At 44.9% G+C, this 18,520-nt stretch overlaps 1 protein-coding gene across 2 annotated transcripts in view; it reads left to right on the top strand.

Moving 5' to 3' along the window:
* The window catches only part of LOC126996493 (alkaline phosphatase-like), a 245,281-nt gene that overhangs the window by 206,274 nt on the left and 20,487 nt on the right, over positions 1–18,520 (top strand). For both annotated transcript variants that reach the window (XM_050857006.1, XM_050857008.1), the window contains one exon: positions 18,005–18,183. In XM_050857006.1, the coding sequence (XP_050712963.1) occupies positions 18,005–18,183 (179 nt within the window). The remainder of the gene's footprint in view (positions 1–18,004; positions 18,184–18,520) is intronic.

Below are 18,520 nucleotides of genomic sequence, written 5' to 3'. Positions count from 1 at the left end.
GGAAAGAAAAAACAAAATGCGAGAGGAAGGAAGAAGTGAAATAAGGTAGTAAGGAAGGAAGGAAGGAAGAGAGGGAGAAGAGAGGAGGGTGAAGGGAGGGAGAGAGACGCTGCCAAGGTGTAAGATGCAGTTGGTGTGGAAAGTGTGGGAGGCAGGTGGAGCGGGTGGCAGGTGGAGCCCCAAACAGGTAGATATACTCTGTAGAAGATGCCACGCTAGACGAAAGGAGGGAAAGTGGGTGAGGAGGAAGAAGAGGAGGAAGAAAAGAAGCAAGGAGAAGGAAGGGGAGGAAGAAAAAAAACAAGGAGGAGGAGGGAGAAGGAAAGGGTAAGAGGAGGAAGTAATAGAAATTTTGATGTCGATGAAAATGTTGAAAGGGAAGAAAGGAAAGATGTAAAGAAAAGAAAGAGGAGATTAGAGTTGATGGAGAAGAGGAAGGAGAAGAATAAGAAGAAAAGGAAGAAGAAGACAGGTAGAAATATGCTGTAGAAGATGCCACGCGAGACGAGAGGAGGGAAGTGATGATGATGAGGAGGAGGAGGAAGAAGGGAAGGAAGAAAAGAGGAAGGAAGAAGGGAAAGAGGAAGAGGTAGAAGAAACAGATTATGATGATGAAGAAATAAGGAAATGGAAGAAAGTTAAGTTAAAGAGGAAAGAGAGAGTAAAAGGAGTTGATGGTGAAGGGAAAGGAAGAAGAAGGAAAGTAAGAAAAGGAAGAAGGAAGAAAGGGAAGAAAAAAGAGGATAGGTAAAGATGCGCTGTAGAAGATACCACGCGAGACGAAAGGAGAGAAGAGGAGGAGGAGGAGGTGGAAGGGAAGGATGAGAGGGAAAGAAAAGGGAAACAGGAGTAGGTTGTTGATGATGATGATGATGATAATGGCGCTGAAAATGAGGAAATGGGAAAGAAAGTTAAGAAGAGAGAGAGAGTAAAAGGAGTTGCTGGAGAAGGGAGGAGAAGAAAAGGAAGAGAAAGAAAAGGAGGAAGAAGGAAGAAAGGAAAGAATTAGAGGAAATAAAGTTGAAGAGGAGGAGGAAAAAAAAAGAAAGTAATAAACAGATGAAGAGCAGGAAAGAGAAAGAGGAAGAAAAAGAAAATGATGATGGTGAAAAAAAATGAGGACAAGGGAAGAACGGAAATGTCAAGCGGAAAGAAAGAGAAAAAAATTGGGACTTGATGGAGAAGGAAAGAGAAGAAAAAGAGAAGAAAGGAGGAAGACGGAAGAAAGGAAAGATGAAAATTTAATAAAGATGAAGCGAAGAAGAAAGAAACAGAAGACCAGAAAATAGAGAAAGAGGAGGAAGTGGAAGCAAGAGCAAGTGGAGGAGAGGCGAGAGGAGATGGGAGGCAACGGCAAGTGTGTGGTGACAGATAACACAAAAAAATATATATATATAAAAAAGAGAGGCGGCGGCGCGGGAGAGGATGCGGGGCTTGTGATGAGACTGACGCTAAGAAAAAAAAATAGAACGAGAAAGTGAAGCACATATGTGAAGTCTATTTTCGGACGGGCGGACAAGTGGGGTGTGTTGTGCGGGAAGACTGACGCTGCGGGCTGGACATGAGGCGCGGGAGGATAGGCTTTGCAGGGGAGCGGCGGGAAGACGAGGCAAAGTGTAGCGTGACGGGAGGAGGAGAGGAAGAGTGACGTGAGGGAGTGAAGCGGAAGGGAGGAGAGGCAAGAAGTGGAGTGGATGGGAGTGAGTGGAGAGACGAGGAGTTGGGAGTAGGTGAGAGGAACGCAGGGAAGGAAGGTTTCTGGTGGAGTGCAGCGGAAGGGAAGAGAGGCAAGAAGTGGAGTGGATGGGAGTGGAGAGACGAGGAGGGGGGAGTAGCTAAGTGGAGGAACGTAACAGAAGAATCGGAGTGTCTGCTTAAGGAACGCAGTGAAGGAAGGTTTCTGGAGGAGAGGCAAGGAGTGGAATGGAATAGAGTGGAGTGGATAGACGTGGAGGAGGAGGAGAAGGGAGTAACAGAGAGGAGGAGAGTAACATAAGGAGGCGGAGTGTCTGCTTAAGGAAGGAAGGCGCGGACGGAAGATATCTCGGCGGCACTCACGGTAAACACACAGTAAACAGGAAGTGCGTGGCTCTCCTACATGGCCCGTGTTGTGTCTGTCTGTGTGTGGTGAAGTGAGATCCTCTGTCGCCTCTCTCTCTCTCTTTCTCTCCTCACCACCACTCGCAGGCGCCATCTGATCTACGCACACTCACGTCTCCTCCCTGACACTTAATGAATGTTAATGATGAGGGAACTTACACGTAAATAATGACTATCTTTCTAATATTTTCCCCATTTTTTTTTTGTCTTTTAATTTATTGCTTCCTTCAAAGAGGCAGACGGACCCTCCTCCTCCTCCTCCTCCTCCTCCTCTATTCTGTTTCATAAATCTTCATAATGCGGGAACTTGCGTCCAATAAACCTGGAGTCCTGGTCTTATTAAGTCAGCCTCAATGGGGGACCAAAGGACGTGTTCTTCATACCATTGGCAGGGCGCGGCGGGGCCCTGCCAACACCTGCCAACACCCCCCTGTCAGCCCTGCGCCCTTCACGCCCCTCTCCTCCCTCCCGCGCACGACCTCCCTCAGTACTTTTTTCCCCCGGCGCGCGTCAGAGTTGGTCGAGTGAAAGAAATGAAGGAAAAGAGAGTCAATCGTGACCGTTCGTTCTTCCGTGATACGTGTATGTGTGTGTGTGTGTGTGTGTGTGTGTGTGTGTGTGTGTGTGTGTGTGTGTGTGTGACATTGGGATTATTTCGAACTGTGTGTGTTTAAGTGATTCTATATTATTCTGTGAGGGTCAGTTTAGGATTTTCACTGATGGAGGTAGTAGTAGTAGTAGTAGTAGTAGTAGTAGATGTGGTAATAATTTAATAAGAGCAGTGATTAGCCTTTTTTTGTTGTTATTAATTCTTTTTTTACCTTGAGTTGCTTCGTTAACTGTAAAAAAAAAAAAGGAGTAGCATGTATGTATATTTGTATGTATGTATGTATTTTTTCTAACATCCTGCCGCCGGGTGCTCGTCTGCGGCGCGGCACTGAGGGCGTCTACATCCTGTCCTCTGTCTGTGCGTAGCCTCGGCATAAAAAAGGTTCACCGCCGCCCTGACGCCCAACACGGCCCAGCGTCGGTCCCCCTGAAGCTGCCGCCGCCCTGTAACAAGATCCCGCCGCCCTGCCGTGTTCCTTTTAACTTTTTTTCCCTCGTTCCTCCGCCATTTCTTCCACCACCGTCTTCATTTTTTTTCTCTCTCTTTTTCGCGTTTCTTTTTCTTGGGTTTCTCTTTTTCTCTTTCGTTCTCCCTCGTTCTCGTTTTTTCTCTCGTTCTCGTTTCTCTCTCTCTCGTTTTTTTTTCTCTCTCTCATTCTCGTTTCTCTCGTTTTCTCTTCTCTCTCTCTCTCTCTCTCTCTCTCTCTCTCTCTCTCTCTCTCTCTCTCTCTCTCTCTCTCTCTCTCTCTCTCTCTCTCTCTCTCTCTCTCTCTCTCTCTCTCTCTCTCTCTCTCTCTCTCTCTCTCTCTCTCTCTCTCTCTCTCTCTCTCTCTCTCTCTCTCCCAATATTCTACTTCCAGGGTCTTTTGTATATCTTTTTTTTTTCCTCCTCCGCGGTGGAGTGACTAACGCGCTTCACCGTGAATACAAAGATTAAAACGGATTCAACTTGGGACCAGACAACCGGCGACCAGCTCACCCGCCTGATCGTCCTCCCTCGCGAGTTGGTCTGTTTGGCTAATATTCCGGCGTCTCAGTCTGTAATGTTAAAGAAAATGGTGGAAGCCCAGGTGTCACAGGCTGCCGTGGAACCGAAAGTAAGGAACCCACACCCACGGCAGGTTCGCAGACGGAGGAGGCGGAGTAAAGAGTAGTGACAAGAAACAGCCTGGCGTGATGACCTGAGTTTATGGCAGCGTTGTTTGTACGTTTCTATCATGTATAATATTTAAATCAGATTGCTTTTTGCTCCATTTAAGTTTTTTTTTATAAACGTAATTTGTAGGGTTCAAAATATCAAGAACATTCACTATTGGTTTGAGGGCTACCACGGATTCTTGTAGTACTACGGAAATAAAGTAATCAAAGTAAACTATTGTATAATTAAGGATTTAGGTTGTTTATGATGTTGGATAAGAAGAATAAACTGACCAAAAGTTACTGTACAATGCATTTTAGAATTTAGAAACGTAAAAGATTTGTGGTTACGTACACATTCGCCAATCTGAACATTTCCCACTACGACAATAACCGGTTGATGATTCACTAAATTACCCAACACTTTTGGCTTTAACTCATTATGTCACTAACTGCTACGCTTCTTTTCATTTAATAGACTTTTTCTCTTTACCATTTGCAGAGCGAGGTTTTCCATTTTTTTATAAATATATCATTGCAGTTATATAGGATCGGATATCATGATGTCACCCATTTACTGGATTTGTTGTGAGCTTATACTGCCATATTCAGTGAAGCCAGCATGCCGGTGAATCCTTATAACTAATCTATGTAACACTTGAATAACCATAAATGCTTAATCATTTAACATTCATTTTTGTGACGCATATGAATAAATTGGTGAATTTCTATGAATAATGATGGAATTGTAAAGTTTTATGAAAATTAATGATTATTTTCACATTAGTTGATTTTAATTATTATTTAGACTAGTGATTACAATCAAATTTATCTAAATCGGCCAGCCATGCTTTGTTGCACTTGTCCTTCTCCAATAAGGTCTTTGAACATTCCTCCCTCCTCCTCCTGCCGCCTCTTGCCCGTTGCCGTGTCTCATTCCACCTGTATTTCTTCTCACTCCCCTTCGCCCTCTCTGTCGCTGCGCTCCTCGGCTCCCTCGCTCCCCTAGTAACTCCCGTCATATGGCTCATCAAGTCAGGTGCCAAAGTATGAGTGCCGGTGCCAGGGAATGTTTTTGTGGGGCGTCTCCCCTCGGAGGAACACCTTCTCCCTCACTTCCCGCCACCCGCCTTACTTGGGGCCACCTGTAACCCCTTTAATTCGTGCAAATACTCCTACGGTAGAGTTCCCTCCTCGTTGTTTGCTTTGCTCTTCGCTTGTTTTTTCGAGGCCCATTTTTAACGCCCAAGATATTGGATGTACCGACTCTAGCTGAAGGTGTTTCTGTATCTTATTGTTTCAGGCTTCCTTTTCGTTCTAATGTTTTGTGGCTATCGGTCCCTTCACTTGCAACTGTCACCAGTCACCAGGTGTTTCGTTTCCTCGGAAAATATTATATTAAGTTGCCTTTGTCACTCCTAAGCCACACGTGCAGCAGCCTTCCTCGAACTGAGCGAACAGAGACGAAGTTCACGCTCACGTCCAAAAAATTTTCAAGCGCGTACAGTTCCCGAAAGGGTGACCTACTCGTCCACCCTCACACCGAGGAGCCAAGAGACGCAGCCTTCCAGCGTGCGTGGTTGCTACACTTCCCAGGCCGGACGCGGGAATCACAACAATCTAATCTACACGAATCTCACCGAACGCAGAAGATCTCCCATCTGGGGCGCGGCGACATATTTGGCCCCGCGCGCGTACCTGCGGCGCTGCCAAGGTTATGATTAGCTGAGTGCCGCGCTGACGCCGGCGCGTTTTTATCTCAGGAGGAACGTAGATTCTCTGGCGCCTCCTGCAGCGCGCCCTTCAGCCCTTCTCCGTAGTTACTGTCTGTTTCTTCCATTCCTCAGAGCTTCCAGTCGCTTTGTTGCTCATGAGATACTTGCTGCCCCTTTTTACCCGGCGTTCCTTTATTTACTCTATTGATATAAAATCGTTTTCTTAACTTAAACATCCTTGACTCTTTTGATCTTTTCTTTCCTGCCCTGACGCCTACAGCCTCACCCTAATCCTTACTTTCATCCTTAGAGCCTTTTTGATTGCCCTACTTCTTTATTGTCACTCCTTTCTTATTACCCCTTAATCTATTTTTTCTTTCCACAAAGTCTGCACTAATACCTCTTTCCTACCTAAAGAAGTAGTCTTTTTACCTGCTGAAAGTCTTAGTGTTCCCTCAGCGCCCTCTTCTCCCTTCTTCTCCCCTTCCCCAAAGTTTCTTCACTTATACTTGACAGGCAACCTCCCCTATTTCAGGAGCTTTAACTCCTCCCCCTCAGAGACCTTGTCAGGCCGTATTTTTTTATTACCAAGCACCCCCGTGTGGCACCTCTTTTTACAGAAATTCCGTCATGATGCAAGAGTTTTTTATACTAATAGCTGCTTAAATGCCTTGTGTATCGTTGTGAGTTTGACAAAGTTGTATACAAACTGACTCCGACTGGGTGGGTGAGTTACGTGTGTGGTGTTACAATGTTACCTCGAAGCCTGGTGCTGATTCTACTGGGACAGTATTGCAACATGGTGTACTCGATCATAGATTACAGTATTGCGACGAGTACATTTACGCGTTTAAAATAGTATGTTTATTTGCTGCGTGGTGGGGTAAGTTTACAGATTTCTTGTGCGATCACGTTGACGGTTGTATTTGGTTTCCATTGTTTCATAGGAACACGTCAATTTTATATACTTAGTAAAGTCTACGATTACGGCACGATGTATTTGAATAACATATCCAACGTACAACTCTACGCACAGTATGCGAAACACTTGGCGTCAGGCTTCCAGGTGATCAACAGCCACTTATTTCTGAGCTTGACCACGCCTGCGAGGCACTTCAGTCTGTGTATGTTGGCTCGAGGGCTGGATGATGGGGCGTCGCCAAGCGGAGTGGACGGGTGTGAACTGGAGGGTGAGTCACAGTTTTTTAGTCGCTTCACTTGTATTCACCAGAGGACGCCGGGCGGGAAGAGTGGCCCGGCTCACACGCCGACCAGCGCCGCCCGCCCAGATGACCGGAAGGGTCATTAGAGTGTTTTATGTTGAGTTTTCAGAGTTGTGTCCGCCACAGGTCTTTTCATGTATATACAAATTTAATGACTCGCCCATTAGTGTTGAGTAAAAAGAGCGCTAAGAGGCAAGGGATCTACTAGATATTGCTTCGGTTGCAAGAAGTTCCTATATTGAGCAAATATCTATCGATCTTAGTTTCGAATTTTCCGTTGTGTTTGCATTAATCATTAACTATTTGATCACCTTTTCGTTGGAATGATTCAGTCTGGAATAAACAAAGACGAATAGCCCCACTCGCCGCTCTCGTCGACAGTCTATTAACTCGCCGTCCGTTGCTTCAAACAATCCAATCTGTCTCTCGCCCTTTTTCGTACACATCAGAAAGAAGCCTGTTTGGGACACTCCTGCCCTGACTTCATACTTTCATCTCGGAACTCTTAGGTCTTCGTCCCTTTTTCTTTGCTTTCCGTGGTGATCAAAAGAGAACTCTCCCTAGGACGTGGTTCTCTTGTATTTTTCTTATGTTTTCCACACGATTCTATGTCATGGTATAACGTAAGCCATCCATTTCAGGCCATTGTGTGTGTGTGTGTGTGTGTGTGTGTGTGTGTGTGTGTGTGTGTGTGTGTGTGTGTGTGTGTGTGTGTGTGTGTGTGTGTGTGTGTGTGTGTGTTTACAATGAAGGAGGCAGCTCAAGGGCAAAATAAATATTAAACAAAAAAGCCCGTCGGTCGTGTGAGTGTGAGGTGGGGGGAGTAAGAGAGAGATCGTAGTTATTGTGTTTATGATTTATATTTTCAAGAGCGTTAAGGTTTTTATACGCGTTACCAGGCGGATGTACAGTCTCTGGCGTGAGGGTCAGCGCCGGACACTCCTCACAACTTTACATTTCATTACAATTGGGAGATTCAGCTTCCGCCACACGGTTACCTTCCCCATGTACAAGACAGGCAAGACATCGCGCCGTCAACAAACCCTGGGGACGCGTCTTTGGGAAGTAAGGTTGATTTTCTCAGCACCGCGTGTACCTGACCAGAAGAGGGTTTTTTACAGATTTTTTTTGTCAGTTCTAAGCCCAGCAAATATTTTTCTTGCGTACACAAACATCATTTATTAATAGTGAGTGTGTGATACCAGGAGAATTAACACATTTTGGTAGTTATTCCACAACTTGACTAATAAATTGAAAAGAGTATAATTTTTTTCATCACGGCTAAAAATCTCAATTACGCACTTGGCATAAATACGTGTAGCTTTGCCTTCAGCTCATCCTGTGTTTGCACAATGTATTTCTTGTTAAATATAGTAAAACTTCATACCGAATTTCCCGAAAGTAAATCGTACTGCACCGACTCAGAGAGGAATAATATTTACAGCAGAACAGCCTCCAAGACGCCCCCTCCCCCCGCCCCCCCTGACACACCTGCTCACCTGAACGAATAATATGTAAAATGTATTCCTGATGTGCCACAATTTTTCGTGGCCGGGCGGTGCATTGAATGGTAAATTTTAGCCTGCGAGTCATGCTTTTAAAATATCCCGCCAGTTGATCATTACTCCCATTAGTACGATGTGATTGTCCAAATGTTTCACAAAATGGATATGTGTATTATCTAGAAAAAGTATAATATGTAATTGCAGCTTTACGCATAAATATTTTAAACAGAAAATGCTGTGGAAGTGCACTCCCATGCTGGACACACAGGGCTAATTTCACTTCACGGAAATGAGAGATTTACATCCGCTAACGTGATTATACGTGTGTGTGTGTGTGTGTGTGTGTGTGTGTGTGTGTGTGTGTGTGTGTGTGTATTTAGAGAGAGAGAGAGAGAGAGAGAGAGAGAGAGAGAGAGAGATGGTCCTTCCCACTCCCAGGTGTTAACTATTTCAAGGGTTTGTCCGCCCCTGTATGGACCACGCGTCTCCCGGTGCAGGGTTCGAGGCACCCACGAAGCTTTTTTTCGGACACAGCCGAGGAAAGGCTTTTACTCTCCTCAACTTCCCCCTCCTACGCACTGTCTTTTACCCCTTAAATTCCGCTGCAGTCTTGCGTCACATGCTATGTTTTATCGATATTTTCATGTTAACTGCTCCTCTGAAGTTACTAGTACCATGCCTCCACCCCTTCCATGTCCTTGCTACTCCCGTCGTTGTACACTGTCTCATCACCATGCTGTCCAATTTCCTGATGCAGCACTTAGCCAGCAGTTTCACTATTTCGACGTTGCCGCTGGTAAACTCTGGAGCAGCGTTATTTCATCTGTATTTCCTCCTCCTACAACGTCAACGGCGTCGAGAAAAAGTATGAAGACACCTCTTGAACCTAAATTGATTAAAGCCTTGAAACTTCTGTCCTCTTTTTGTGGGAGCAACGTCTCGCTTTTTTTTTTTCTTTTTGGTTTGACTCGTTTGTGTTATTTTTTTTTTTTACAGCTAAGGAGACAGTTCAAGGGCGTAAATAAAAAAAATAAAAAAGCCCGCTACTCACTGCTCCCGAACAGAGGTCAAAGGAGTGTCCAAAAAAAGAGGTCAATTTCGGGAGGAGAGGTGTCCTGATACCCTCCTCTTGAAAAAGTTCAAGTTGCATCTTTTTTTCCTTCCCTCCTTCCTTCTTTCCTTGCAAACCAACCTTAGAACTAGAAATAACGGTTTACCCATTCAGTCTAGTCGATGTAACACAGACATCGGAAGGAGCTTCTTTTCAAACCGAGTCATCCGTCACTGGAACAATCTTCCTTCAGAAGTAGTAAATGCGAATACTATCAACTCCTTCAAATATAGAATCGACCGTCACTTCGCTGCGTCGGGAGTTAACTGAATATTGAGGTCCTTTCATCTGCTCCTCAATATCGAGGTGCTTCCATCTGCTCCTCAATGTCGAGGTGCTTTCATCTGCTCCCCAGGCCCCAAGTGGCTGTCGAGCAGATTAAATCACCAAAGCGGGCAACCTCGTAATGAGCCAATAGGCTTTCTGTTGCCTGCATTTCCATGTTTCTATGTTTCCCTCCTTCCTTCTTTCCTTCCTTCCATCCTTCTGTCCTTCCCTCCTCCCTTCTTTCCTTCCTTCTTTCCTTCCTGCCTTTCTGCCTTCCTTCCTTCCTTTCTTCCTTCCACCCTTCTTTCCCTCCCTCCTTCCTTTCTTTCTTCCTGTCTTTCTGCCTTCCATCCTTCCTTCTTTCGTTCCATCCTTCCTTCCTTCTTCTTTCCTTCCTTCCCTCCTACGTCCTTCTTACTCTCCCTCCTTCATCCTCTTTGATTTTTATCGTCTCCTTCGTCTTCTACTTTTTTTTTCCATCTCCATCTTTATCGCATTCTCTTATTTGAGTTTTTTTTTATCCTGTTCCTTTATCCATTGTTTCGCGTATTATCAGTTTCTCTCGTCATTCTTTCCTTTATCTACCTACGCTTATTCTTATTCAAATTCTGTCTACATCATCAAAACCTCATTGTTTCTTTTAAAATACTACAATATTACTATCTCTCTCTGTCTATCTATCTGTCTATTAATTTATCTCTCTATCTATCTATCAATCTCTTTAATCAAGGGTACAGTAGGAAGAGAAAGTCGATTAATGGAGAAGGTACAAGAAGGGGAGAAGGAAGGACAATAGACGTGTAGGTTCTCTCTCTTTCTCTCTCCTCTCTCACCGACTTGTTTTCCTTTTCATGGTGTAGAGTTTAGTATTCCCCCTCTGCTTTATGAGGCACCAATAAACACACTCCCTCACTTAGCATGAAGGTGTGGCTGCCTTGCAATAGTAGTGGGGTAGTACAAAGCATTAACATCAGTGGTGATTTCAGTGAGGATCGACCGCTGATGGGACTGACAACTTGAGTCTTCTTCTTCTTCTTCTTCTTCTTCTTCTTCTTCTTCTTCTTCTTCTTCTTCTTCTTTTCCTTCGTCTTCTTCCTCTTCTTCTTCTTCTTCTTCTTCTTCTTCTTCTTCTTCTTCTCCTTCTTCGTCTTCTTCCTCTTCGTCTTCTTCTTCTTCTTGTTTTTGTTTATTTTCTTCATCTTCTTTTTCTCTCATCGTGTCCTTAAGAGTCACGAGGTTGGTGCCCTTTAGTTGTCCTCTCCAGATATTCCTCTCCATTACATATTCCCAGGTCGGTATTCTCAGACGCTTCCGCCTCTCGAATCAACCATTTCCAAAGGCCAAAAAGGAGATCAATCGCGTTCTAATGACTGTTTCTGTAGGTTCCCGGCACAAAAGAATGATCAAACTGCCAGAGGGGGTCATAAAACTACCTCTGCAAATGCCCAAAACTCCTAGGGGAAACCCTTGGCAAATGTGTGTGCTGGGACCCCGAAAAGTTTAAGAATATGGCCCCTGTTGTTGGTCTACTTAATTGCAGCTTCACCTTAACAGCTTATTTTCTTACCTCCTCTCCCAGCTTACATTCTTACCTTCCCTCCCAGCTTACTTTCTTACCTTACCTTCCCTTTCCAGCTTATCTTCGTATCTTCCCTCCTCAGCTTACTTTCTCCCTACCTTCCCTCCCCAACTTACCTTTTTACAGTTCCTCAAGTCCGTCTCTCCGCCGTGCTCTCTTCCCTGTCTCCTCGATCTCTCTCCTTCAATGTGTGCTCTTCAGGCTCTTTAAAATTTGGTTGCTGTGTGTGTGTGTGCATTTATTTCTCTGCAAAACTGCAATCACGCCCCCCTTGTATCCAGCTCATGCCCCCCCAGAGTGGCGTGCCCCCCAGAACCATTGTTGTAGACCGACCAAGTATACCTTACGCAACATTTGTCATCACGGCAGCCAGTGAGGTGTAGCACATCTCGGTCCTGGAGGTGTCTTCCCCCAGGAGGTGTTCCTTGCTGGGTCTCTTTGCTTCTTGAAATGTGCTATCCAGGATATGTTAACACATTTAAGTCGAAAGTGAATTCCTTTTTACTGCAGCGGTAACGTAATCATGTAAAATTAATCTTCAGCTTGTATTTGGTCTCATGATAATTAAATCTAACCTGATGGTACTTAATTTTCGCCCACTGATTTCTTCATGCTAAGTCACCTCAGTTTGCCGGACAATATTTACTTTCATTGTCTGTCTTTGATTTATTCTCTTTATCCTTAATTATCCGTGTCTTAGGCGCATCGCTCATACAGACTTCACAACCTACAACACTAGTACGCTTCTGACTCTACCTGTTGCGGTTTTTAATAACGATAAAGTATCACGAATGTTTCCTTGCAAAAAATAAAAAAATAAAAAGATCACTGTGCAGATTAAAGCGTCCATCTGTACGGGAATATTTTTACCGTGGTGTTATTCCTGTTTTTATCCGTGCATCCTTTTTGTATGTCTCTATCAAGTTATTTTGTTTTGATTATAAATATTCAAAAGACGTAATTCATAATGGAGAGACGCTGTACTGAACTCCGAGGACAGAATTCCATGTTGCTCGCACACACACTGAGGAATGTGACAGCCAAGCAAGAACTTATATGTAGCTGCCTCGAAACCAAGCGAATGGCTATACCAGGGCAGGCTACGGCGTACTTTCTTGTCACATTATATAACTGTTATCTTTTCTTTTGTCTGTTGATATCTTTCATATTACGTGTGTGTGTTTGAGGGGAGAGGGAAGCGTCGTCGTCAACAAACTTCCTCTTGCTGTCCTGTCAATTTCAAACAACCTCACCTCGCCTGTACAGTGTGACACAAAACTGAGCAGCACCTTACCTTCCACACGTCTCTCTCTATATATTTTTTTTTTTACAATAGAGGAGACAATAATGAAAAAAAAAGCCCGCTACTTACTACTCCTGCATACCGTTGCCTTACAAGTGTGTGGCAAAAAAAAATATTGCTGCAACATATTCGCTCATTTCTTAATATCAGCGCCGCACACCAATAATGAGGAGGTCGCGTCCACACATAAATATCATCGCGTTCGTATTAGCCAACAGTCAGCGATGATGGAGAATTATGCAATAACACCAATCTACCCCGAACTATTGCCGCGATAATGTATCTCGCGCGGTGCTGTAACAAGAGAAAAGGCTCGCATTACATTATATTCCGATGCATAACACAATTTATTTACCTCTTCCAAGATAGACACGATTAAAACTTCCTTTGCACTAAGCTCAAGAATATTAATAGATAAGAAAATGCTTGTCTTAAAAGTGAGATAGACAAACAGATACAGACAAAAAAACAGACAGACAAAAAGAAAAAACAAAAAGCAAGAAGTGTGTTTAAACAGATTGACAAACAGACAGACAGACCAACAGACAGGCAGAACAAAGAGACCGAGAGAGGGACAAACGAACAGACATGACAAAAAGAAAAGAGTAGAAAAGTAGGAAGTCTCGGCGAATGCTTAAGAAATAGCAAGTGTGTTTGAAACTGCACTAGGTCTTCGTGACTAAGAGGCGGCGCTCGCGTGTGACTGAGATTTGTGAGTCGATAAAAACTTTGGGAATACGCTCAGCGAGTATGTGTCTTGAAGTTTGCCAGGGTGACGGACTCTTGAACCCATTGTACTTATACTCTTCTGTACTCATACTCTTCCTCATACTCTTCCATACTCATAATCTTCCTCATACTCTTAATTGATTGCTCTTTCGGCCACCTCTTCGGACTCTTTACAGGGCTTTTTTATTGTTGTTTCCTTTTGTTGTGCCCTTGTGCTGTCTCGTTTGCTGTAAAAAAAAAAATACTCATACTCTTTCTCATACTCTTATTCATTTACTCTTCCATACTCATACTCTTCCTCATACTTTTATATTTTACTGACACGCTTCCAGTACTTGCTATTGCACTCATGATAATTACGGAGAGGGAGTGGCGAGGGTTGACTAATCGTGCAATCTCATCATTCATTTTTTTGTGCGTCGATATTACTTAGAAAATTCGCTCCGCAAGTACTATGTGTCTTAAAGTTTGGGAGAGTGACTGACTTTTTGAACCCTTTGTACTTATAATCTTCTGCCACTAGCTTTTTTTTTTACAACAAAGGAGACAGCTTAGGGCACAAAAAAAGGAGACAATAATAAAAAGAAAAGCCCGCTACTCGCTGCTCCCAAAAAGAATCCAAAGAGGTGGCCGAAAGTAAGGTCAAAAAGCTATTGCACTTATGATAATTATGGAGGAGTGGCGAGGGGGGAGTAATCGTGCATTCACATTATAATTATCGTACCATTATTCGCTAGGTCCCTCGTTCAAGAGCTTTCAAATAATATGTTTTACAGCGTCGTGTGAGATTAAGTCGATGATAGATACATGTCTACACACGCACACACACGTACTAAACACGCACAGGAAATGACGAAACTACAAGAATATTAATAAGTAATGACAAGTACATCAACACTTTACTTGGACGGCAGTGACAGGAGAGTTATGATTGTCACCCCCTTCGAGTCATCAGTTCCTCTCGTCATTCTGTCTGTTATCAGGCTGTTGTATTTTTCTTCGGCATCAGCAAATAACAAGTACTGTACATCTTTACTACACGGACAGCAGACAGTGACAACGCTCCGATCCCCTTACTATGCAATTTCTTGACGTTTACAGCCAAGAATGCAAGTGAGGATAGAACTGAACACCCTGGCATAAATAAAACCGTAAATAATAAGATGCCGGCGCCTCCTTGTACCCCGAGCCCATTTGCACCGTGTGATGGTCTTGTTCTCGTGGGAGCCATTGAGGCGACGATAGTGCTTGCCCGATGACTTCAAGAGAGAGAGAGAGAGAGAGAGCAAAATTTACAGGACACTAGAGAAAGCGATACCTGAAGACCTGAAGAAGAAGGTGCAGGAGAGCGGAGTTCAACGTTTTACCGAGAATCCGCTAACGATACAGACAGAGTAACAAACGGATGCTGTGCTCAGCGTCGTTCTGTCACATTGAGAACACGTTAAAGGGTCAATCATATTCTCGGTAATGCTTTCTCCATGGCGACATAAAAGGAATCCCGCACCCCTGTTGTTGTTTGCCGTCCGTCCTTAGCGCGGCGAGTCAGGAGGGGACGCGCGGCGCTGATCCACCAAGTTACCAATCAGCAGGGGCGCCGAGTGGGACTTTTCGACAAGTTGTTGTGTACGGCTTGTGTTGCCCCCCGCACCTATGACTCTCTCTCTCTCTCTCTCTCTCTCTCTCTCTCTCTCTCTCTCTCTCTCTCTCTCTCTTACGCCCGGTTTGATGGGTGGTCTTCAGGGCAGCATGTGGGTAGTCATAGGCCACTCGGCGGTGACTGAAAAACCTCAGCTGTGCGGCGGCCAGGATTCGAACCCGCGTCCCTCCTAGAGCTCCTGAACGCGGGGCCGTCACGCTAACCACTCAGCCACCGCCTCCCATATATATATATATATATATATATATATATATATATATATATATATATATATATATATATATATATATATATATATATATATATATATATATATATATATATATATATATATATATATATATATACACACACACACACACACACACACATACCCACACACACACCAGCATGGCGAGTGCAAGCTGTCAGTCACAAAAACCCCGAGCCGTGCACATGACCAGAAGTTTCCGAACTACTGGAATTCAGGATGTTGTTTCCTGTAACGTTCTAACAATTTGTAAAAATATGCTTGCAAACCCTTCCATGAGGTAAACCTTCTCCAACTTTCCTCCATGATTTCTCTCTCTCTCTCTCTCTCTCTCTCTCTCTCTCTCTCTCTCTCTCTCTCTCTCTCTCTCTCTCTCTCTCTCTCTCTCTCTCTCTCTCTCTATATCTCTCTCTCTCTCTCTCTCTCTCTCTCTCTCTCTCTCTCTCTCTCTCTCTCTCTCTCTCTCTCTCTCTCTCTCTCTCTCTCTCTCTCTCTCTCTCTCTCTCTCTCTCTCTCTCTCTCTCTCTCTCTCTCTCTCTCTCTCTCTCTCTCTCTCTCTCTCTCTCTCTCTCTCTCTCTCTCTCTCTCTCTCTCTCTCTCTCTCTTTTTGCGCGCCCCATTACTGCTATGGTGACCCTGTGTCAGGTGTGACGTCGAGCAACTCCATGTAAAATGCAACGGGGTGTATTTCCTGTCTTCATTATATTCTCGAGGCCACTGAAGAGTCTCGCGCGGGGGCGGTGAGATCCTGCTGGAGACGACGTGAGTGTTTTCGCCCCTTTTGTCCCGTAAGGGTTTCGCTGTCGGTTCCACGGCTATTTTCTTGTATTCAGATTTCCATTTCCTTTCCCTGCAAACACACCACCAATATCGCGTAGTATTTATATTAACTTTGGACGAAGTGGGTGAGCTGGACGAAGCCAGATATAAGCTCACGGGTAGACCATAACACCGTATGTGATTTGCCTCAAAGGATGTCACGTGCTCATAAAACTACTGCCGGAAATGCCCACAACTCCTACGAAAGCCTTGTCAAATATGTGTTCTTGGGCGGCGAAATTTCTTATAATACGACCCGCATCAGTCACTCGGTCTTCCCAGCTATGTCCTGTCCTCTGCCTAGTGTTGTAAAGAGAAAGGCAAACCACCACTGGAACGCCAACAAAGCCTCCCACCCCCTTACACCTGGTCGTCCCATAGAGTTCGACACTTCTCTCTTGAACCCTTCGTTCCGGGAATCTGTACCAGTGACCGTTCTAAATTCATGCAGTCAACTATTTTGGTGTTTCATCCTCTAAATCTGTCACCCCGTTGCCGTTCCCCTTCTACGCCGCTGTCCCGACCTCCTTCCCTTCCTCCCCTACCTGACTCCATTCCACCCCTGAGCCGCCGCATATAGAAAGCTCTCCCACGCCTCCTCTGTTAACCTTTAGAACTGAGGATATTAATTAGCCTCACTCATTGTTCTCTCTCTCTCTCTTGCTCTCGCTCTCGCTCCCTCTCTCTCTCTCTCTCTTAAAGGTAACATTAAGGTATTCATGCAGACAGTGACATATATAGACCCCCCCGGACGATCGAGCGAGCATGCCAAGGAAGAGTATTGTACAGAGATAGCCCAAAGCAGCGAGGCATCGAATAAGAGCTTTACTTCCCACGTGTGTACTTGGTAAGGCTCTCGAGACGGCTGGAGAATAATCACAAAATATCTACGAGGTTTTGCAGGACATTTTTTTAAGACAGTTACGAAGGAAAGCACTCAGCCGAAGAATTATTGCTCCTAAAAAACAGTTTATCATCCTCGTAATGGCGGGAGGGCAGCTTATAGGATTTACCGAGCGTGAAAATATGGTACTTTCTGAACTTAAAATAACATTCTCGCTATCTTGGAATGAATAAACGGTACCTAATTTTACCTGTTTATGGAGTAACATCTTGACGTGGTGAACTGACGTATGTTTCTTTTTTTCTTTTTTCTTTTATTTCCTCGGTCTGTAGCGCCGGTAGACTTTCCTAATGAGGCCTGAAGGCCGGCCCCACCCCTCAATGGCGCAGGCAAGTGTTTTATAGTGGCGCCATCCTGAAGTTATCTAGTACGGGCGTGACAAACACATGCAACCAACCTTTAAGAGCCTATTAGTACTAGCCTGACGAAGTGTCCTCCCCCCCCCCCCCACAATAAAACCATAAGCTAGCAGGGTGTGGTAACCGCCGTCTCCCTCGCAAAAAATAACCAGAAGTTCCAATCAACGGCTTCAGTCAACGACCCCCGGCACCTGACAGCGAAAGAGTGTGTGTTTGTATGTGTGTGTGTGTGTGTGTGTGTGTGTGTGTGTGTGTGTGTGTGTGTGTGAAGAGTGACCTAACCTTCCGCCGCCTCTCAAAACTATGTGGTTGCCAGGGAAGGTTGTTCTTTGATTGTGTACCTTTGATTTTCTTTACTTCAGAGGTCATTTCCCTTGAGTTTCAGATCAAATAAGATAAGACTCCTCCTCCTCCTCCTCCTCCTCCTCCTCCTCCTCTTCCTCCTCCTCCTCCTCCTCCTCCTCCTCCTCCGCCTCCTCCTCCTCCTCCTCCTCCTCCTCCTCCTCCTCCTCCTCCTCTACCCACTCTAGTTACTTCCACCGTTGCTTACCTTTGATTCCCACTACTATAGATGTCATTTTCTTTGGGTTTAAGACTTTATGATCAGAACACAATATACTGACTCCTCCTCCACCTCCTCCTCCTCCTCCTCCACATCCTACTCCTCCTCATCTTCATCCTCCACTCCCTACTTCCACCACCACTGCTAACGCCTCATCTCCCTCCCCACACAGGCAAGAGCACCGGCATCGTTACCAACACCCGCATCACCCACGGCACCCCCTCCGCCCTGTACGCCCGCAGCCCCTCGAGGTACTGGGAGGACGACGCCAAGATCCCCGCGCACTCCCACGCCTCCTGCAAGGACATCGCGCGCCAGCTGGTAGAGAACGAACCTGGCAAGAACATCAACGTGAGTACTTGTATACAGGAGCGATGGCAAGATGAGAAGAGAAACGAGAAAAAGGGAAAAAGAAGATGAGAAGAGAAAGGAGAAGAAAGAGGGGAAGGTTTGAGATGACAAGGGAAGGAGAAGAGATGGAGATGGAGGCGGAGGAAAGGAGAAGAGGAGAAAAGTAAGGCCAAGAGGTGGGAAGAAAAGACAAGTGGAGGAACGGAAAAGGGTAGTGAAGGAAAGGTTTGAGATGACAAATTGAAGTGGAGGGAAAGAAAAAAGAAGAAAGGGGGAGATTCGCGATGACAAGTGAAAGGGAGCAGAAGAGGAGAGAGGGAAAGAGAAGATGAGGAGG

Source organism: Eriocheir sinensis, chromosome 10 (genome assembly GCF_024679095.1).
Source record: "Eriocheir sinensis breed Jianghai 21 chromosome 10, ASM2467909v1, whole genome shotgun sequence".
Lineage (NCBI taxonomy): Eukaryota > Metazoa > Arthropoda > Malacostraca > Decapoda > Varunidae > Eriocheir > Eriocheir sinensis.
Note: the sequence above shows the minus strand (reverse complement) of the source record. Positions and strands in the feature narration are given on the sequence as shown.